General features: G+C 43.5%; 2 protein-coding genes across 5 annotated transcripts in view; one reads left to right on the top strand and one right to left on the bottom strand.

The window, feature by feature from the left end:
- Positions 1–23,528, bottom strand: part of LOC109412587 (L-dopachrome tautomerase yellow-f2) — a 439,236-nt gene that overhangs the window by 46,982 nt on the left and 368,726 nt on the right. The gene's annotated exons all lie outside the window — the stretch shown is intronic.
- LOC109433581 (uncharacterized) overlaps positions 1–23,528 on the top strand; it is a 63,069-nt gene that overhangs the window by 15,779 nt on the left and 23,762 nt on the right. For all 4 annotated transcript variants that reach the window (XM_029859980.2, XM_029859979.2, XM_029859978.2 and 1 more), the window contains exons 2-4: positions 9,789–10,102; positions 10,165–10,750; positions 10,856–12,166. In XM_029859980.2, the coding sequence (XP_029715840.1) occupies positions 9,789–10,102; positions 10,165–10,750; positions 10,856–12,166 (2,211 nt within the window). The remainder of the gene's footprint in view (positions 1–9,788; positions 10,103–10,164; positions 10,751–10,855; positions 12,167–23,528) is intronic.

Here is a 23,528-nt window from a genome sequence, read left to right as displayed (position 1 = left end):
ACATTTAAAGTTAACGATAAGGATAAATGTACAAAAAAAACCTTCGAATTTGCTTAACTGAAAGGGGAAATTAGGCTTTTCTAGTTCTAAAATATCACAGTTCTTAAATGATTAAATTGCAGTAACGGATTTGCAGAAACGGTGCAGCTAAGGCGAAAATTTGGCAGCTTAGAAATCAGACGTCTATTGGTTCCACCTTGGCTAGGTGGTGCACTTCTTCGGTGGGATGAAACGGGGGCAGGTTAAGCATCATCTTGAGCAGGCGTTTTTGCTTCACTTGAATTTTCTTGTATGGCATCCGAAGGTAAGCTTCTTGTCCAGAGTTACCCCCAGACATCCCACGTTTTTGGACCTCGGAACATCTATGCCTTCACAGTTGACTTGGTTTTGAGGCATATATCTAGGACTTCTCCTACTTGTGAAGATTTCCGCGGGTTCACTTTCACCTTCCACTTTTTATGGTACTGCTGGATGTTTTCTTAAGCTTGTTGAAGTTTATCGACAACGAGATCTGTAGAAAAGATGTTGTATAGGGCTCAGTACCGAGCCTTGAGGAACTTCGAAGGGCACCCCCATACACTCAGACGTGTATCCGTCAACCTTTACTTGGAACGTACGATTTTTTAGGAATTCCCGTACTACTTGCAGGATGTAGCCAGGAAAGTTACCCAAAAACATATTATACATATTATGGAGAATAGCGCCGTGCTTTTGACGTAGGACTACGTCTCTCTTTTCTATACCGGGTGTCATTCTAAATTTTCAGAAATCGGCCGCGTTACGTTTGAAGTGGAGATTTTGAGCGTTAATAACTCAGCCATTTCTCGTTGAATTTTCAAAATTTTGGCTCCAATCGATTGGAAATCTTTACACCAATTATGTACAATATTAACATTTGCTGATTTTCAATAATAAACTATTGAAAAATTTGAAAATGTGAACCCATGTTTATTCCAGCCAATCACGATCGAGCACATTTTGGATGCTCCCGTCGAATATAAAAGCTACTGCTTCTTCGCATCTTCCCTCATTCGTCTTTGTCGTCTCGAGGTGAACGCATCGAACGAGAGCTGCCCACTTTCTTCGTTTGCGTTTTCGCTCATTCTTCTTTGACGGCCGTGTCGGCTCGGTGGCGGTGGTTTTCGGCAAGGGGACTGTTGCACATTCACCTTCTAACCGTCTAACACGGCAGACCAAGGAAGTGTATGAACATCAGATTGATCGACGGTGGTGGCAGAGGCAGCAGCAAAATCCGGAATCGCACCCACGGCAGCAAGCGGCGGGCCAATTTTCGACGGCTTCCAGCAAACAGCACGGAGAAATCCAACACGCATTGCGTGGCATGATGAATTGATTTCAATTTCTTCGAAAATGCTTCCGAGAGAGTTAATTGGATAAATTTCCTGCATCGACCGAGAAAGTGTAGTGAAAACAAATAGTGGAAGATTGAATTCTTGGTGGTGGTTCAGCAACAGTGAGGGCGATCACTAATCTCATCCACGGCAGCAAGCGGCGGGCCAATTTTCGACGGCGTTCAGCATTCAGCACGGAGAAGATTAAAAACGCATTGCGTGGCATGATTAATTCATGTCTATTTTCTGTCTGAAATCGTTCAATATTCAAACGGTTCTTTTCAGGACTATAGAAAATTATTCCTCAAGAGTTGTGAATCAGATAATTATTTCATTCCATCGCTCGGTAAAAGTGCGGTGCAACCGAAAAGTGAAAAATTGTATGCTTGGTGGCCCCGCAACAATAATGATGCCGGCCACTAATGACTCCACCAGGAATTTAGCAACGCTTTATCCTATCCAGTGCATTTTTCGTGAAATATTGTTTAATTTAACCATTTTTCGAATTAAAATTATCTAAATCTTCCAATATTTTGATTGCTTTATTGGTTAAATGAAAATTTTCTCATTTCTCGGTTGATTAACCGATTCAAGCGTCTGTTGCATGCGGGGCGGGACATGCAAACGAAATAAACTGGAAAGCCAGCTGAATGGGAGGAGCTTCATCTGCCAATCTAGGGACATAAAAGCTGTTCCCTCTGATTTCTTTCGTCATTTTCGTTGGATCAGTCAGACAGGGTGGATGTCACCCCCACAGCTGAACAGTGGCACATCAACCCAGCCGCAAAACTCTCGGCTATCGTGCGGATAGCACCAGGAATCTCATCCATGGCAGAAAGCGGCGTACCAGTATTTAGCAAGGAGAACACCAACACGCATTGCGTGACATGATGTTTTCATGCCATTTCGTTCCTAAAATCGTCAATTAATCAAACGGTCCTTTTCAGGACCACCGAAAATAATTCCTCAAAAGTTGTAAATCAGATAATTTCATTCCATCAATCGAGAAAAGTGTGGTTCAATCGAGAAATGAAAGATTGAATTCCGGCCACTAATCGTTCCACCCAGAATTTAGCAACGCATTGTCCTATCAGAACCATTTTTCGTGAAACATTGGGGAGCGTCCAGAAATTACGTCACGTTTAAATAGGGGGGGGGGTCAGCAAAGTGTGACGACCCATACAAAAATTTCAGAGGTCCCATACAAAAAGTGTGACAGGGATGAGATGGGGTTGAAAATGACTAATTTTTGTGTGCCGTAATTTAAGGACGATCCCTTGTTTAATTCTAGCATTTTTCGAATTAAAATGATCTAAATATTTTTATATTTTTTTGTTACTTTATTTGTTAAATGAAAATTTCTCTCATTTCTTGGTTAAAAATCGTTTGAAGCGTCCGAAGCATGCGGGGCGGGTCATGCAATCGAAATAAACTGGAAAGCCAGCCGAATGGGAGGAGCTTCATCTGCTAATCTAGGGGCATAAAAGCTGTTCCCTCTGATTTCTTTCGTCATTTTCATTGGATCAGTCTGGGAGGGTGGAGGTGGATATCACGTCCACGGCTGCGCAGCAGCACGTCAACTGCGACGAGTGATAGCACCAGGAATCTCATCCACTGATCACGGCTGCGGTGGGCCCGGCAATGGAAGTTACCTCCGCAACTGGGTAGCTGCGCACCAACCCAGCGACGGCTCTCGGCTATCTATCTGTTAGAACCAGGAATCTCATTCACGGCAGCAGGTGGCGGCAGTTTTCGATGGCTTCCCGCATTCAGTGCGGATAATTTTCCTTTGTCTTTCTAAAATCAACCGTTATTTGAACGGACCTTTTCAGGACCAGAGAAAATTATTCCTTAAGAGTTATGAATCGGATAATTTTCGGATATATTCCAAAGATCGGTAAAAGTGTAGTGCATTCGAAAAGCGAATGGTTGAATGCTTGGTGGCTCAGCAACAGCAAAATCGATCACTAATCTTTCTACACGAAATTTAGCAACGCATTATCTTATTCGGACAAATGTGCCTGGAACATTGTTTCATTCTAATATTTATCGAATTAAAATTATCTTAACTATTCAATACTTCAATTAGTTTATCCGTTCGATTAAAAATTGTCTCAAAGAACGGTTGATTAGTCGTTTGAAGCGTCTGACACAATATGGGCGGGTCATACAAACGGAATAAACTGGAAAGCCCGCCGAATGGGAGAAGCTTCATCTGCTAATCTAGGGGCATAACAGCTGTTTCCTCAGTTATCTTTCGTCATTTTCCTTGGATCAGTCAAGGAGAAGGGAGATGTCACCTCCCAGCTAGGCAGCAGCACACAAACTCAGCGATGACTCTCGGCTATCGTGGTGGCAGCACCAGGAATCTCATCCACGACAGCAAACGGCCGCATTCAGTATGGGTAAAATCGCATTGCGTGATGAATTCATGCAATTGTCTTGCCAAAATCTTCCGTTTTATGAACGGTCTTTTCCAGGATCAGCGAAAATGATTCCTCAAGAGTTATGATTCGGATAATTAAAAGCGACAGACTAAAAACTTGGTAGTTCAGCAATAGTGAAGTCGGCCACTAATATGTTCTTCCCGGATGAAAACAACGTATAGTCCATTTTACGAGCCGATTTTATGAATGAATTTTGACAGAAGGTAGCGTAAAATAACCCGTGAAAACCAATATCATCATCAACATTGTTGTCACTTCGTAAAATGGCTCATTGTCGAAAGAGTTTCACGTTAAACTTTAGTTGAAAATATCTATCTAACGCCGTTCAATTATCTAATAATTTTATCCGCTCGATGAAAATTCTCTCGTAGAACAGTAATTTGACAAATTCTCTTCAAAACTAAATAACTCTTGAACTAGTCAACATCTTTCCAAGTAACCAAACCAGCTGAATAACAGCTTCTTGAGTTAAAGTTAGCTTAAGAGTGATTTGTTTTACTCTTATACAGCAAAAATGTTTGTTGGGTTATGAATGCGTTCAGCGAAAGCGATCACACAACAACTTTACTCAACACATCAGTCCACCATTTGTATTATCATAACAACAAACATTATATTATGGAAATATAAAAGTCAGAATCTCGTTCCAGTCTTTGTCCTACGTCAACATTGCGGTTATGTCTCAGACATTACCCACTCCTAGTTTTTCAACATCCAGAATAACTAACCCAGATGAGCAAAATTTCTTCTCACCTCATCAACCAAACGTACAATCTGATGACTTGTGGAATGGCCTTTACGGAACGAAACCTAACTGTTCATGCGGGATGATACAAGTTGTTTCCAGGTGCTTTTCTATGCGCGCCAAGGCGATTTGCTCATATAGTTTACTGACCGTTGGTAGTAAGCTGATTGACCTGTAATTGAATAGTGGCGTCTTTGGTTTTGGAATGGCCACCACAACTATAGCATGTTTCCAACTGGTTGGAAAATACCACAGTTTAAGGCAAGCTGAAAAAAAAAGATAGAGAACTCAAGACCTTTCTTTGGGAGATGTTTCAGCTTCAGGAGGCAGTTTATGATTCCATCATGACCTAAAGCTTTTTTCGATTTCAAATTACGTATGATCCTGCTGACCTCCTTAGGTTTTACCAGGCAAGAGTTGCCGGTTACTGGCACTAACTTGTCGATTTGCTCGATGGACCTTTGGACAGCTTCAGCGGTATCTTTGTGACCATCCATTTGGTTGTCGTGTGCTTGAGCGAAGGTCTCTGCAAGTAGGTCTTGCTTTCTCAGTAAGTGTGGCAATAACTTAATTAACGTGTAGTACACCAAATATTTTTCTTCGCGAAAAAGCGTGTCAGCTTTACGCAAAGGCGGACTGTATTTGCATTTATTCCTCAACGAACGCTTTAGTGATACGCCAAATAGAATGCACGAGGGTCCATTGTCAAGAACGACTCAGTGAATTTGCTGTACCAGGATTTTGCACAATGTTCACGTATGTTGGTGTTCAAAGGTGATACTATTTCCTTCAGCAAGGGGTCTCTGGTCCTCATCCACTGACGACGTCGCCTGTTCCGTAATTGGTTTAATAGTTTCGTTTTGGCGACTTCATATGGTCTAGGAATAACTGTTGGGACTGCAACCGATTCTGCTTCAATTGCGCTGCTGTTTTGGAAATAGCCGATAGCAGCTACAATCCCAGCCTTGTCCTGGATACCCGTGATCAACGGATCGGACATGTCAAATTTGGCGTTCAGCTTCCTCTAGAACGTAACCCAATTGGTACGTACATAGCATCGTACAGAAGGCGTGAGCTGTTCTGGGGTATTTGAGGGTTTCGAACGTAACAGGAAGATGGTCTGACGACATTTCATTCCGGGACATTGGTTTCGTCATGTTGAGCTGATTGTTGTAAAGCACTATATCTGTAGTAGATGGTTTACCTCGTCCAAATGTAATGAACGTGGGCGAATTTGGATAGTTGACGTAAAGGCCGAGACGAGCAGCTTCCGGACATAACAAGTTACCTGCCTTGGGGCCGGATCACAACGTCCGAGGCCATACAGTCCTGGGCATTAGGTCGCGTTTTTTTTTTGCGAAATAACGACCAAAAGTTTGGATGTGTCATATTACCCTATGTGCCTTCTTTCCTTGGACTCCGTGGCGTATTTGCAAGTTCGGACGTTATGCCCCGAAAAAATGCGCCATAATAAAGTCCTGCGCCGCTGCCTTGTGTTATTCGCACAATTCCAGCGACGATGCCGTTATGAGAAAGAGCAAACATCGGTTTTCGAAAAAGGCACAAGATCTCTTCTGCCTTCATTCGCACAACAGTCCCATGTGAATAGGAAACCCAGCAAACATGGGACTGTTATGCGAATAGGGGCAGTCTTCCGCCATTTTCAAATGTTGCTCCAGAATTGTCTGCATGGGGCCTAGCCGGGCACATTCTCCATTTTATAAGAAATTTTCTTCAGGGCAGGACCTTTCAGGTATTTATCGGGAATCACAACTCAAACACAGTCAAAGAATAAACCGGAGTTCTTTCAACCGTCTGAAAGCGACAACATTAGCCGGATATGATATAATCTATACACATGGATCCAAGGCTAGCGATAGAGTGAGCACAGATAAACAGACCTAGAACAATTTCCGTGAAAATCCATCGCCCACTTCACACGAAACACAAACGTTGTGCAGAAGGCGTTAGTGTGAAGCGTTTTTTCTGCTGAGGCTGCAGCAATTCACCTAGCAGTAACAAATACAACGGAAGCTCATACAGCGATACAAGTGTGCGCAAAGCTCTTGAAACAGACCGAACATGTCATCAATGGGTTCGTGCGGAAAGTAATCTTGGTATCGACACCAGAGGCGACGCGTGGTCTAATAGGGGACCTGTTCAACATTGAGGATAAATTCAAAATTGCAATTTGGTACACTTATGTTCATTGGCGTAACTAGGTCATAGCTCTAGGGGGGGCCAAGGCCATGTCGATATAGATTTTTTATACTGAAAAGATACTTTTCGCCTGAATTGCGTGATTTTTTTCCGAAATGGATTATTCTGGAGGGGGCCAGGCCCCCCCTGGCCACCCCCTATTTACGCCAATGCTTATGTTTAAGAACAGGTATGAGAGATGAGAATTATATATTATAATGCATTCCAAAACTGAAAATGGTGCACTTTTCTTCTGAATAATCGCAGATTTGTTGGAGCCAAACAAAATGAATTCTTGGCCGTTCGATTACCAACGTCAGTCGTTTAAGCTTATCATGGTACATACTTGGAGTTTGGGTTTATTTCCCTTCCCACTACTGGAAGAAAGCTTTCGTCAAACAACAAATCCTTCGCATGGCCACCATGTTGTGGTGCTTGAATGTCCGTCTGACGTGATTAACGAAACATACAATTATAAAACTACTTTTCCAGATAATGAAAAAGATTCTGAAATGGATCTTAATCAATCTAATCCTTACAATCATCTGGGTTAATTTGGTTCAATGTTAAAGCCGATCAAAATAAGTTTTTCAGTTCTGTTTGAAAATTAAGGGACTGGGGTCTCAGTGCCATTACTAATCTTATGCTCCCAAACGCATTCTATAAGAAAACAAGTGATGTGTAGAATGAAAACGGGTAGCACTTCAAATTTCTTGCCAAAAAATATTGAAGCTAGCCCGGCTAGGAAAAGTTTAATAACAGTTTAACTAATTAATTAAATTGCATTTTAAAACTGAATAATAATGTACGCAATACACGCCAAATGAAAGCACATTCAGCTTCAGCAGCAGGTACGCATGGTTGGTTGGTGCGCAAGCCACGCGCATTGAATGCATGCAATGATTACGGTGAGAAAGTCTCTCTTTTTTCTTCGTTTTTTCTCTCTCGTTCAAGCCGGTGGGTTGAACACGATGAGAGACACCGACGCCAAGCTGCATGCAAGTTTACCGCGCTTTTTGACGCAACACGGTAAGAGTGGCTCACACAGCGGTATGTCAGTTTAGCAAAAATGGTTCTGTTAGAATTAAGTTGTAATCATAGAGCGCTTTTTGATTTTAGGATAAGCACATGACGACATTCACGTAATTAAACTGTTTTCTGCTGAAAGCCGTTTTCTGTGGAAGCATTGTCATGCGCGATTTAAATGAGTTTAAACTCAATTCTATGCGAATCATTTTTAGCGTCAAACAAAAACGCGCTCGAGAGACTGATAGCAAACGTTGTTCAAATTCGCCTGTAGAACGGGTTGATCTCACACATTTACACCTCCAGCCGTATATGAACATCCGACCTATTGCAGTGTGTTGGGGCGTTCATATATGAGAGCTTGTTCAACAGAAAAAGTTGAACTACGGTGCGGTGTGCTCTTTTTGCTTCTCGGCCGCTTCACGGTGGGTGGTTGAGCAAATGTCTTATAATGGTGGGATGGGTGGTACGCACCAGATTTTTTGTTCCAACGGAGATGTAATGTATTGAAGTCTTGTAAAAACATTTTTTTCAAGTTCTGTGATAATATAAAATTTAATCCATATAATTTAGGTTAATTTAAAATGACAAAGACTGAGATGGTGGAACAATACGTAATTATTTTCTTCCAAATCGAATACCTGTGCAATGAACTGGTTGAACACGCCGACGAGACGCCTCTGATCGACACTGCGGCATACCCGGCAAGGAAAGTGCTGATCGGTTGACGGTCTCCGATCTTAACTCACAACTACTCGCAAGACAAGTCCTCTCCCAAGACACGAATATTTGGGTCTAAAATATAATTACGGAAGCATGGGGGTGCAACATGGCAACGTGAATGTCAGCTTTTTCTTCGCAAGGTCAATGGTGAGACAAACAAATCAAGCATAATTTTTCAAATCGACGTATCTAACTTTTTCACTGATCTGAGTAAATTCATGGTCAATGTTGACGACCATTTCACTAAAATAGTTTTTTTATAAAAAGACTTTTTATAAGTTTTTTCGTGCTTAACATCATTAGGGATATAGCACGCACTAGGTAAGAAACAAAACCTACTCATTCCATATCATTTTCACAATGAATTTTGATAAAAATGCACATACACCGGGTTGGTTAGAGATACGTCATGCCAGATACGTCGCTTTTGTATGGTGCCAGTTTGGTGTATCTGTTACTTTTGATTTTGGCTAGATACGTCGTTTGGTTTTCTCATATATCAAAACGGTGTATCTATCAGTAAAGTTGTAAACATCAAAATAGTTAGATACGTCGTTTCGAATGATATGCTTAGTTAAACAAATTGAGCAATAAATCATCAAACAGTGATGTGGATTCTTCAATTTTCTTTATGAATCATGCATGCAGCAGTTAACCCGGATTTGTTTACATTCTTGAGTTACGTCGGATTGAAAAGTTATGCTTGAAATGGACCGACCGAACCAACAGGAAAGATCAACAAATCCTATCTAGACTGCGAATTGGTCACACAAGTATTAGTCGTGCCGTCTGGACGATATCATTATGTTACATGTGATAAATGTGGAATCCGACAGACTGTTGAACACCCTATTTGTAGTTTGTCCTCAATTACAGAACAACATACAAACTAGATACAGGAATTAGTGACAGCATTTCAAGCGACTTATCTGTAAAAGCAGTCCTACTTTTCTTAAAGGATACGAAACTCTACGAGCAAATTTAGAAGATAACTTATTAAAGTTGAAGACATAAGCCACGACTATAGGACTACGATAACGATTCCCGGAACTACAATAACCCTTATCCAATGCTAGTAAACGCCCGTACACAGGACACGATTCGCTATTAGTATCTGTAATAAACTCTATAATTATGTAACCTTGTAACAATGTAGCTTGCGCCTCTTTCCCTTAAAATCAAAGAGATGAACCAGCCCCAGGCTGATAATCTCTACAATAAAACCAAAAAAAAAAATGAAACATACAAAGTTATCAATACTGATCTTGCTTATTCAACTCTTCTCCTTCCCAACAGACAATATGATTTGCCCCTCTACAACCGCTACATGGAGCTGATGGAGAAATCGTCCCTCAAGTGGCTAACGGACGGGCGGATCGACACCAAGAAGAACATTCAAATCTCGCTCGGTTCGAATCTGCCGCTGTCGAACGAGATGACGTTCATCCTGGTGTTCAGCATGCTCTGCAATCGCGATCCCCATCAGCTGTTCGAACTGCTCTGCCTACAGCTACGGTCCATCGTGAAGGCCTACAGTCAGGGACTGCAGGAACTCATCACCGAATCGTGCGATGGCGAACTGCAGTACAACCCAACGGAGCTGCTCAATTGTAGGTGTTTGAATGGTTGATATTTTGTTGTGGAGTTCATTAAGGTATTGGTTCTCTTGCAGATATCCTCGACGGTTACGAGAAGCTGTGTCAATCGGCCCAGACTTTGTCTCCACTGTTGTACGAGCTGCAGGGTCATCTGCAGCAGTTCTCGTTGACCTGGTGTCTGATTAACAAGCGCATGTACCAGCGGTTTGTGTATCATGAGGTGTCACGGATCATTCCGGAGTGCATACGGAAGCTGAAGGAGCTGCTCTTCGACGAGGAATACAACACGATGGTGCACCGATTTATCCAGTTTGACGACGAGATGAATTCGACCTCGCAGATATGGCGTGACGTGTGGTCCCTGTTGCATGACTATCACAAGGCCCAGGAGGATTCGGCCCGGAGGAAGCGCATCAGCTCGGCCCACTCGCTCCTGGTGGCCGTCCGGGAGTCCGACTTTAACTTCGATCCGGAGGTGCAGCGCCAGAGGGAACGGCCCATCGTCGAATGGCTGACACTGGAGGACCGCAATTTGGTGTGGCATTACGTGGTGCATTGCATCAAGACGAAATGGGTTACCTGTACGAATCCCCGGATGACGGCCACGATCGAGAACATTCAGTGTCGGAAGTGTAACTTTGCGCTGGCAACGCACTATGTGTGAGTATATTCATACTGATGGTTTTAGATTTTGAGGTGTATCCAGGGTATGCAAGTAACCGTGATATATTTTTTTGAATATGTTCCCATTTTCTCTCTTTTCAGTGAATGCAACTGTTGCACGTGTCTAATCGCCGGTGGAACCTGCCTGGGTAAATCCAAGGAACAACTCTACTGTTCAAAGTGTTCATTCTTCAAAAAACTGGACCGTGACTACCTGGAGTACATTGGCGAGTTCTTCAGCAAGCCGTTGAGCGAGAAGCAGTCCCTGGCCAGGAAGCACATGAACGGCATGGCCAACTCGTCCCAATCCGGTGGGTCGTCATCCAGTTCCATAACGGAGATGGCGTTACCGGACTCGTCCGAAGCGGACCAGCAGCAGTCGGCCGAACGGGGCTCGTCCTCGTCGCCGGTGAAGGACGAAGACAACTCCAGTTCCACGGCGGTGGCCACAAGCAATGCACTGGCGGATAATACTAGTCTCTACCATATCTCGTGGGCCATCTTCAAGCACATGCCGGATCGGGTGCCGTACACCTGGACGACGCTCGAGCCGAAACGGTTTTGCATCTTCCAGAGCGAACCATGCCGTATCAATGCATGCCGGGTCGCGATCAACATCATCGCCATGCTTTACCCGTTGAATCTGTCCAAGTTTCTCATGAAGTCGTACCATCCCCTGAAGGAGGAGGAACACAGGAAGATGGCGGAAAATTGGAACATCGACGTCAAGAACTTCATGCAGAGGTTCTGCGACGATATCAACAAACGCTGGCGAACGGAGGTGGCCGATCGGATCCATCCGTTGCATTTCCTGGATCTGCTCTGGGAAACGGACGATTCCGAGTCCGCTCTGCTGAGTGACATGGCGTCCGCTTTCGCCGAGTGGTTTCTCATAGATTTCCAGTTCCCGCAACGCAATGTCATCTATCAGTATTTCACCAAGTTCTTTTTGGCGAAGGGTACCGACATTGAGTTCGACATGAAGTGCTTCGAAAGCGTTTCCGGCTCCCGGTTGTTCAACTGGAGTACGCCGACATCGCCGCTGAGGCAACTCATCGCCAACGACATGCAAACCAAACTGCTGGGGGTCAATTGGAGTTCGATCCTGCCGGAGGAAGCGCTCGCGGTCATCAACGGGGACGATCTCCCGGTGGCGGCGGCCAAACTGGAGGCTGTCGCGACGACTGGGGGCGTTCTGGTGGCCACGGCTACCGGTGCGGCGGCAACCGGTGCCAGTTCGGCAGCCGTGGCAGCAGCCGTCATGGAACCAATCGTGAAGCTTTGCAGCGACGAGGGTAACATCTGCAGGGACTGCAAGGATTGCTTCACCGATACGGTCACCAAGTCGGCGGTTTTCGAAAAGGAAATCAAGAAGCCACTGGTCGAAGCGCTGAAGCTGGCGGCGAGTAACAAGTAAGTGTGTTTTGTTTCGATAATTGTGAAGAATACAATGAAGCGTTATGAGACTGGTTATATTAACCACCAGATAACCAAAACAAACTACCAGACAAAGAACAAAACTTTTCTGTAAGCAAATGTAATTAGGTGTATGTTTGTTAATGTAACCAAGTCAAATTCTATTTTAGAACTCTTGACAAATATTGAATATACAATCGAAACGTCGGGCGTAGAAAACATGTTGTACAGTGTATCAAACAATTGTCCGTACAGCAATTTTTTGGTCAAAATATTTTTTCGTTCAAATGATCATAACTTTTTTATACGTCAATAAAATACGCTGAAATTTTGATCAATTATAAACCATATATTAAAGCTCCATTGTTAAAATTTTGAGCGAGATCGAATAAGTTTTCTAAAAGTTATAGAACTTCTAGTGAAACTTATAAGATTTCTGAACACATTTTTAAAACATTATATCTCAATATGTACTAGATGAAACTTTTTCCATTTTTTTTGTGATACAGCTTATACCTAAAGCTTCCATATGCAGCTTCGTTTGAAGTTTTATATTCACTACAAAAAATATGAAAAATCTGTAGGTAGTGTGCGGTAGTTCGGCAGCAGCAAAGTTTCGCGCGCTCGCTTTGCTAGATTTTTGCGGTTTTTTTTCCTCTTCCCTCTGCGGGGCTCCGACGACGGGACGCCAAGCAGTCAGTAGTGTGCGGTAGTTCGGCAGCAGCAAAGTTTCGCGCGCTCGCTTTGCTAGATTTTTGCGATTTTCTTTCCCCTTCTCTCTGCGGGGCTCCGACGACGGGACGCCAAGCAGTCAGTAGTGTGCGGTAGTTCGGCAGCAGCAAAGTTTCGCGCGCTCGCTTTGCTAGATTTTTGCGATTTTCTTTCCCCTTCTCTCTGCGGGGCTCCGACGACGGGACGCCAAGCAGTCAGTAGTGTGCGGTAGTTCGGCAGCAGCAAAGTTTCGCGCGCTCGCTTTGCTAGATTTTTGCGGTTTTTTTTTCCTCTTCCCTCTGCGGGGCTCCGACGACGGGACGCCAAGCAGTCAGTAGTGTGCGGTAGTTCGGCAGCAGCAAAGTTTCGCGCGCTCGCTTTGCTAGATTTTTGCGATTTTCTTTCCCCTTCTCTCTGCGGGGCTCCGACGACGGGACGCCAAGCAGTCAGTAGTGTGCGGTAGTTCGGCAGCAGCAAAGTTTCGCGCGCTCGCTTTGCTAGATTTTTGCGATATTCTTTCCCCTTCTCTCTGCGGGGCTCCGACGACGGGACGCCAAGCAGTCAGTAGTGTGCGGTAGTTCGGCAGCAGCAAAGTTTCGCGCGCTCGCTTTGCTAGATTTTTGCGGTTTTTTTTTCCTCTTCCCTCTGCGGGGCTCCGACGACGGGACGCCAAGCAGTCAGTAGTGTGCGGTAGTTCGGCAGCAGCAAAGTTTCGCGCGCTCGCTTTGCTAGATTTTTGCGATTTTCTTTCCCCTTCTCTCTGCGGGGCTCCGACGACGGGACGCCAAGCAGTCAGTAGTGTGCGGTAGTTCGGCAGCAGCAAAGTTTCGCGCGCTCGCTTTGCTAGATTTTTGCGATATTCTTTCCCCTTCTCTCTGCGGGGCTCCGACGACGGGACGCCAAGCAGTCAGTAGTGTGCGGTAGTTCGGCAGCAGCAAAGTTTCGCGCGCTCGCTTTGCTAGATTTTTGCGATTTTTTTTCCTCTTCCCTCTGCGGGGCTCCGACGACGGGACGCCAAGCAGTCAGTAGTGTGCGGTAGTTCGGCAGCAGCAAAATTTCGCGCGCTCGCCTTGCTAGATTTTTGCGATTTTTTTTCCTCTTCCCTCTGCGGGGCTCCGACGACGGGGCGCCAAGCAGTCAGTAGTGTGCGGTAGTTCGGCAGCAGCAAAGTTTCGCGCGCTCGCTTTGCTAGATTTTTGCGATTTTCTTTCCCCTTCTCTCTGCGGGGCTCCGACGACGGGACGCCAAGCAGTCAGTAGTGTGCGGTAGTTCGGCAGCAGCAAAGTTTCGTGCGCTCGCTTTGCTAGATTTTTGCGATTTTTTTTCCTCTTCCCTCTGCGGGGCTCCGACGACGGGACGCCAAGCAGTCAGTAGTGTGCGGTAGTTCGGCAGCAGCAAAGTTTCGCGCGCTCGCTTTGCTAGATTTTTGCGATTTTTTTTTCCTCTTCCCTCTGCGGGGCTCCGAAGACGGGACGAGTGTGCGCGCGCCGTGGTTCGAGTCGGTTCCGAATTTTTCGCTTCCCTTCGGCGCTAGTTTCCAATACACTTTTAGTTGATAATAAATATTTTCTTTCATTTTTTGCATTTACACAAAAGAGTGAAAAATGTTACTTCTGGTTCGCCGGTCGAGAAAAAATCCGGCGCCGACAAGTGAGTCGCGTCCAGTGTATTTCTATGTGGAATAGACTAAAAGTTTCTGCTCCCTAGTGGAGTGGAGACGCGCGATAGAATTTTCTTTTTGGCTAGTTTTTGCGTCGAAAAGTGGTCGGTTGTTAACGGCGGTTTGTGTATATTGATCCATTGTCAAATCATATCACCAACCATAGGTGACTCCCGGACTGACAATGTACCTTACCCTAACAAAAAAATCCTTCCTGAGACAAACGTGGGGATGCAGCGATTCGCGGTCTTTATAACAACGTTTGTCTTACTAACATTCCCTTCCATCCTCGATGACCGTAAGGACGTGGCCGGCGCCGTTATTGACCTTATTAAAGTTGAGAGCTCTCGACCTGTGTACATTGAGAATAGTAAGCTAGTCCCAAGCCCTATTCATTGGTTCCTTGTGCAATTTCGATTGCTCTGGTCAATCACGGAGTAGCAACTACGAATTGTGCGGTCATCTATGCTCATGCTCATGCTCATGCTCACTACAAAAAATATGAAAAATCTGTATATGTTCAGAGTGTCATTTGGAAATTTATCATATTTTGATCAATAAAAGTGCCAAATGTTTTCAACGTTTTTGAACTCTCTTAATGTAATATTTTTATACAGGACCTACATAACTACATATGAAGAGTAGGTCCTATGTATTTTTCGTTCAGTTAATGCACTTTTATTGGTGGAAAACGTTTGGCAGATTATATGTGCAAAATAAGGTAAATTTTTAAACATCGTCAACTACATAAGCACATTTTTCATATTTTTTTTTGTAGTGAATATAAAACCTCAAAAGAAGCTGCATATGATAACCTTAGGTATCAGCTGTAACACACAAAAAATTGAAAAAACTTCATCAAGTACATACTGAGATATAATGTTTTAAAAATGTGTTCAAAAATCTTATAAGTTTTTCTAAAAGTTTTATAACTTTCAGAAAACTTATTTGATCGCGCTCAAAATTTTACCAATGTAGCTTCAATATATGGTTTATGATTGATCAAAATTTCAGTGTATTTGATTAACGCATAAAAAAGTTATGATCATTTGAATGAAAAATTATTTTGCTTAGCTTAGCTTAGCTTAGCTTTAGCTTAGCTTAGCTTAGACTGACTGCACATTTCTATGGTTGCTACTCCGTGATTGACTCGAACCAATGACAGTTGCACAATGAATCAACTGAATAATTGACTGGGAGTGGTCAACATTCTCACTGTGCACGCTTCAGAGGCTCTCTTTAACAGTACAATAACGGCGCCGGCCACGTCCTTGCAGTCAGGTTGGAAGAGTCAAGGAATGTTAATAGCAACCTTTGTTATGTGAAAGTTGGCGTTTACCGCACGTCTCCACCAAAGGCTGCAGGAAGGAGTGATTGTTAGTAGGGCAGGTATCGTTGGGTCAGGATTCACTTCGATAAGTAATATGACCTTTTGGTGTTGCAGTATGCCGTGCAAACTGCAGTGATGTTGTTCGCTTCACGCGGAAAGCAAACAACCAACCACCCTCGTCAGGTGGTTGCTCAATATTTACTACAAATGAAGCAACAAAGTGCTATTGTTCGCATCACGCGGAAAGCAAACAATCGACCACGGGAACGGGACATTTGGCATAAAGTCATTTGGCATAAGGTCGTTTGGCATAAGGTCACTTGGCATAAAGACATTTGGCATAACGGGCGTATGGCATAATGGACATTTGGCATAATCGAAATGCACCCTTCTTTATTATGCCAAGTGTCCATTATGCCAAATGACCGTTATGCCAAATGTCTTTATGCCAAGTGACCTTATGCCAAACGGCCTTATGCCAAATGACTTTATGCCAAATGACACAGACCCATCGACCACCCACGTCAGGTGATCGTTTAATATTTACTATTCAAGACGCGACAACACATACAAACTTAAGTGCTATTGCTCACTCCGCGCGGAAAGTAAACAATCAGCCACCCGCGTCAGGTGGACACTCAAGATTTACAACAAAAGACGTGTCAAAACATGCAATCTGATGCGCTATTGCTCGCTTCACGCGGAAAGCAAACAATTGACCACCCACGTAAGGTGATCGCTCAATATTTATTCATAAAAATACATACAACAAATATACATGGACAGATACATAGAAAAACAGTATGTCGTTAAGAGATTGCACAAAAAAAAATGAAATTCAATAAAAAGAAGAGATAGTTTGTAAATTGCCATCCCGAACAGTGACAAAATGGAACAAAAATCCAAGTCGACACTCCATGGTGACGAACTATACAAAGTCAATGAAAAAATATTTGAAAAGAGGGTATTATAAACATATGGTATAAAATTGTATTAATATAATAATTGATGTAGAATCCATAGAAAGAGAATAACAAGGAACAAACTCACCGGATAATCGCCTGCCATTAATCGAACCAAAAATGCGAAACGAAAAAAAATCGGAGCACCGAAGACAACGCGCGCGCGAATTCGGCCTCCAGTTGCCGAGCCGTCACTACACACACTGACTCCATTTGAATGAAAAATTATTTTGACCAAAAAATTGCTGTACGGACAATTGTTTGATACACTGTAGATCTGACCGCTCCAAAGACTGAAAGGTGAACAAGTTTCTCGATGTTGAACAACATTTTTTCTACTTCCTTGGGAAGCATAAAATCGACATCACTGTAATCACGGAAACCTGGCTGCAGGCCGATTGGATTGCAGGTCGGATGTCACCCTAATGGGAGGAGTGGCGAGTCCGGTGACGAATAGAATTTCTTACTTCACTTCGCAGGACACTTCGATGCCGGCAATTACTTACTTTACCGGTCAGACTAAGGCCTGAGTATCCTCTGCTGTACGTACGAGTTGTCTCCATTCGACTCAGTCCAGTGAAGTGCGTCCTCCACTTGATCGACCCATCTAGCTCGCTGCGCACTGCGTCTTCTTGTACCGGTCGGATCACTCTCGAGAACCATTTTAGTCGGGTTGCTATCCGACATCCTGTGACGTGGCCCGCCCACCGTAGCCTCTCGATTTTCGCGTTTTTGACGATGGTTGGTTCTCTAAGCAGCTGATGCAGTTCGTGGTTCATTCGCCTTCTACAAGTCCCGTCTTCCATCTGCACTCCGCCGTAGATGGTACGCAGCACCTTCCGTTCGAAAACTTGGTTGGCGCGTTGGTCTTTTGCACGTAGAGTTTATACTTCGTGCCCGCCCATAGTGGACTACCGGTTTAATCAGCGTTTTGTAGATAGTTAAATTCGTGTGACGGCGAACTTTGTTCGATTGTAGAGTTCTGTGGAGTCCAAAGTAAGCTCGATTTCCTGCCACAATGCGTCTCTGAATTTCTCTGCTGGTGTATTTGTCGGCGATTACCAGTGAGCCCAAGAACACGAATTCTTCAAGCGCCTCGATTTCAGCATCGTCGATAGAAATTCGGGGTGGCGGGCGCGGTGATTCCTCCCTTGAGCCCTTTGCCATCATATACTTTGTCATCGACACATTAATGACTAATCCGATTCGCCTGGCTTCACTCTTCAGTGGGATGTACGTTTCCGCCATCGTCTCAAATTTACGAGCAATAATATCAATATCATCAGCGCAACCAAGCAGCTGAACGGACTTCGTAAAAATCGTTCCACTGGTGTTATCCCCGCTCTCCTAATCACACCCTCTAAAGCAATGTTGAACAGCAAGCATGAAAAACTATCACCTTGCCGTAACCCTCTGCAAGATTCGAAGGGACTGGAGAGTCTCCCTGATACTCGAACTACGCACATTACTCGATCCATCGTCGCCTTGATTGGTCGTATCAGTTTATCCGGGAATCCGTATTCGTGCATAATCTGCCATAGCTGTTCTCGATCGATTGTATCATACGCCGATTTAAAATCGATGAACAAGTGATGTGTGGGCACGTTGTATGCGCGGCATTTCTGCAACACCTGGCGAATGGCGAATGGCGAATCTGGTCCGTTGTAGCACGTTCACCCATGAATCCAGCCTGATATTGCCCCGCGAATTTTCTTGCAATCGATGATAGACGGCGGCATAAAATTTGGGAGAGTATCTTGTTGGCAGCGCTCAGTAGTGTGATCGCGCGGTAGTTCCCGCAATCCAACTTGTCGCCCTTTTTGTAGATGGGACACACGATACCTTCCATCCACTCCTCCGGTACCCCTTCCTCCTCCTAAATCTCGGTAATGTCCCAGTGTAGTGCTCTTACCAGTGCTTCTCCTCCGTATTTTAGAAGCTCGCGTGGTGTGCGAGGGCCCATATAGCCGAGGCGGTAAACGCACGGGTATTCAGCATGACCATGCTGAGGGTGACGGGTTCGATTCCCGGTCGGTCCAGGATCTTTTCGTAAAGGAAATTTCCTTGACTTCCTTGGGCATAGAGTATCTTCGTGCCTGCCACACGATATACACATGCAAAATGGTCATTGGCAGAGGAAGCTCTCAGTTAATAACTGTGGAAGTGCTCATAGAACACTAAGCTGAGAAGCAGGCTTTGTCCCAATGAGGACGTTACGCCAAGTAGAGAGAGAGAGTGGTAGTTGATGTGCTCCAGCGGCTTTGTTGTTTTTCAATCGGACAATCTCCTCCTCAATCTCTTGGAGCTTAGGAGCTGGAAATCTGTCGTCCTGCGTACGTATTCCTAGATTTGTTATCACGCCACCTTCGGTGCTTGCAACGTCGCCTTTTGAGGTGCTCATCTTAATTCTGCCGCTACTTCTCGACCACCTCACGCTCGCTCGTGAGAATATTCCCTGATTATCTCGGCAAATGTCGGCTTGTGACCCAAAGCCTCTTCGCGAGCGGTTCAGTGCCTCAACCACCATAGAAACCACTCGTTGAGTATGTCTATCCATGGAACCGCAAACGTCGTTGTGTTCCAGGTTGACTTCTGCTCGGTGGACTTCGCAAACGGTTTCCGGCCTTGCCTTCTCTCGAGACGCGGTTCACAAACTTCGTCGACAGCCACGTACCTGTATTCCGCTCGCCAAATTCTTGCTAATGATCTGTTAAATGACGGCTGCATCCCAACTGAGATGAGGCTCATTTCCCAATCCAGGGACGTAGAGAACACCGGACAAGGCCATGGTCGTCCGATAATCGTTAGAATCCACGCAGAAAATCTTCCCCGTACCAATTCCTTGGAGTTTGGCTTCTTTTTCGTTTAAGCGATATTCACTTTTCTCTGTATTTCGTTTCAAGGTTTCGAAAAAACTTCTGTCGCAGCACACATGTGACTTGCCCGCAGGTTTATCGAGATGGTTTAGATCTCTTAAAATAGCAAAATAGTAGATGATCATCTTTGCTTCTACCTTGAATGTGGATTTATCAACGACAGCTGCATTCTCCTGTAGCTTCCGTGCGTAGTCCAAGACTTTTCCCTTGGCGAAAGAAATCTTCAGTTCATCTTCCGGTCCCTTTTATATCCTTCAAAAGAAGAATAATAAAGATGTTGACAAGTCCAAGGCTTGTGCCGTACGGCATGAATAGTATTTCATGTAGGTAGATATCCTATGCACACAACCATTAGGTAGACATTACAGTCCCCTGTGTCCACGTTGCAATGACCGGGTTCGGAGTCGCATCGTCGATGTTCTTCCAGAGATCTTCACGCTCCAATAATATCTCCGTATCAAACGACCACTGACTGGGGGTAGTTCTTGTTTGTCAGCTTTTCTATACCAAGCATCGAATCCACCCAACTAACAATTGCAAGTCACAAACAAGCAAGCTTGCTGAATTGTGGCTTAATAATGGTAATGATAGCTGAACTAAAATTATGCTCAACACGTAACTGTTTAAATGATTTTTCAATTGAGAAAATAGTCAATGTTCGACTTTCCTCATCGGTATCAACAATGATAAATTAAAACACTTTTCAAAAGTTTAACAAGAAATTTATTCGACAAGCATTGATTCTTTAACAAAAGAGCTTAACAAAACTTTTGTCTGCATCTTATTAAGCTGATGTATCGATAAGCATATGCTCCTGAACAATGTGCTTTTCACTTGTCAAATAAACGCCTCCAGCCCGTCATAGTTTGACTCAGAACTTTGTTCGGATTATGGGATAAATCATGGCTAAAACTGACGAGCGAGGATTTTTGGTAGTGTTGTACTTTTTACAACAGCGCGCGTCTTGAAGGGTTAAAGAACCAAAATTTTAAACGAATCACATAAAATAAAACAGAATAGAATTATGTAATTTAACATTAAGTGCCATGAGACTTAACCAACGTAAAAATGAGGTATTTATTTATTATTATTAGTATGTAACAAGATATTTTGTACCTTGATTATTATTTTTTTTTATCTTCCGCAGCTGTTCGATTGTACGGGACGCTTGGATCGATGCATTTGACATTTCAGTGCTGTCGTGTTTACTGAATATTGTTCCCACAGTCACCTAGATAATCAAACAGCATTCAGAAATCGACAAATTTCAAGTATCCCCAAACATCCTTATGCACTATTTATTGAACATAATATCAAGATTCCATGACAAGAGCATAAATAAAAAAATGCTTGACGGATCTTCGACTGAGCATGAGTAGATTACCTGAATAGATGCTGTTGGTGCATTCACAGTCCCAGACCATACCGCACCACATATTGTCATACATTTTTAAAGATCGATTTTTAAAAATAAAAATATAAACATATTCATATCGCAATTAGTTCGTCTGGAAACAATATCTTCAATAAGGACCAACACTTTTTGGCCACATTCGATACAAGTTTTCTCACCGTGCGATAAAAATACTGACAGCGAAATCAGAATGGAAAACACGTGTTTTGGGCTGAACAGCTGTTGAAGTATAAGGCGTTGTTCAGTTGATTAGCACGTGCTGTGCTAATTCACCACTGCTGAACACAAGTTCAGGAGTGATCATTATTGAGTCATGGGAAGATTATGTTTTGCTTTGGGTGCTGCATCTCACCATCTCTAGGATGGCGCAGATAGGAAGGCATGCGGCTGGCAATCGACAGGTCTCGAGTTCTAATCCGGATTTAGGTAATTTTATATGTAATTTCATTTCATAGGTGTTCTCAACATGAGTGCAAATAATTACTCTCGTGAGTGGTTCAACATTTTTGCATTTTATTTATTTTCAGTCATTTTTGCCAAAGCTGAATAACAACTTTCTTGTACATTATTAAAACGCTTTGAACAACATAAAATTAAGTTGGTGCACAACATGATGCTTTATAACTTCTCCAAATTTGTGTGAACAAAACCCGAACATAGGTTGTACATGAAAATAATTCAAATGTTATTAAACATTATGCTGAATTAATTCGTCATAATAGTGCCTGTTAAATGAGTGATTGTTAGTTGGGCATTTCGTATTGCTGCTCTCGGTCTCTTCATCTAGCTCCTGTTGGGTCCACACTCCACAACCTCTTAGAATTAGGGAAAATGTGTTTAACTGGGCGTTCGATAACTGAGCCAAAATCCAGTTGAAAAGCAGTTGTCTGTCAGAAATAAACGAAACATAACCTCACATTTTGCAAATAGATAAACAAAACACAATATAACAATAGCCTCCGGATTCGGAAGCCGAGTACAGTTATCGGGCGACGCTCGCTAACCGGACTATCGTCAAAGCTTAGTTATCGAGATGAAGCTGTATTTTGGATTTCCAGAAATTTCCCCACAAGGATTTCTCCAAAAATTCAGCCAGGGATTCTTTCTGGAATGCTGAGAGATATTTCTTGGAATGCCTTCCAGGATTTTTCAAAAGATTTTTCCGTAACTTTGTTGGAATGCCTCCATAAAACTCCCGCCTTTTTACCAGATGACAGCAATTCTTTCCGGAATTCATCCTTGGAAATTCTTCCAGTATTCCTGCACAGAGATGTTCCCAGTATTTCTTCCACAGGTATAGTTCAACGCGAGATTTCTTTCAGAGTCCTCCTGTGTTTTCCCCAAAAAGATTCCATGGAATTTTCTGCAGGGTTTATCCCGGGATGTTTACAGGAGCTCCCAGCTTCCAGAATGTTTTTAGATGTTATCGTGGGATTTCTTCTGGAATTTTCCGCAATTCCTTCTGGTGGTCCTCCGAGATTTTTCCAGGAATTCTACCCAGGATTTCTCTTAGAGATTTACGAACGTTTTCTCCCAGCATTTTTACGGAAGTTATATCTGGGATTAGGGGTGATACACAAATTATGTCACGCAAAATTCGACCTTTTTCAACCCCCCCTCCCCCCTATGTCACACTTTTTGTATGGGACGTCTCCAATTTTTGTATGAGCCGTCACGTTATGCAAAACCCCCCCTTCCCCCCTAAAAGCGTGACGTAATTTGTGCATGGCTCCTTACGAGTAAAATTCTTCCCTTTATTCGGTTTCCCGCAGTTCATCCCAAAATTTCTTCCAGTGGTTTTCCCGCTATTTCTCAAAGTCCTTCAAAGGTTTTCTTCTGGAGTTACTCCTGTAATTTCTTCAAGTAATTACCATGAGTTATCGTTTATAGTTGTTTCCGAGATATGTCTTAATAATGGTTCTAGCAGGATTTATCTTGAAGTTCCACTTGAGGTTTCTTTCGCAGTTTTTCACAATTCTTATCCCAGAATCCTTCCGGTGTTGCTCCCGGGATATCCTTATGCTGGGCCTTCTCCCACGATTTCTTCCGGGGTTTCATTCAGAGTTCGTTTTTGGGATTTCTACAGGAGTTATTGTAAATACTATTCATGCAGTTCTTTCTTGCCGCAAAAAATTGTCATGGGATTCCTTTGAGAGTTCCTTTTCGGATTTCTTGCCCGGTTTTTTCAAGAGTTTTTCGCGGAATTCCTGCTGAGATGACCTACGAAATTCCTAGTAACAGATTTCGGAAGAAATATTGGAAGAAACCCTGGTGAAATCTCGCGAGGAATTCCGAGAAGAACTATCGGAGTAATAACGAGAGGAACTTTGGAAAAAAATCCCGAGAAAAAGGACAGTTCAGAAAAAAAAATAAGGGAGCAATCTTGGGTGGTTATATAAATCACTA

This window comes from Aedes albopictus, chromosome 1 (assembly GCF_035046485.1).
Source record: "Aedes albopictus strain Foshan chromosome 1, AalbF5, whole genome shotgun sequence".
NCBI lineage: Eukaryota > Metazoa > Arthropoda > Insecta > Diptera > Culicidae > Aedes > Aedes albopictus.
The sequence above is the reverse complement of the archived record's forward strand: the minus strand, read 5'-3'. Positions and strand labels throughout refer to the sequence as shown.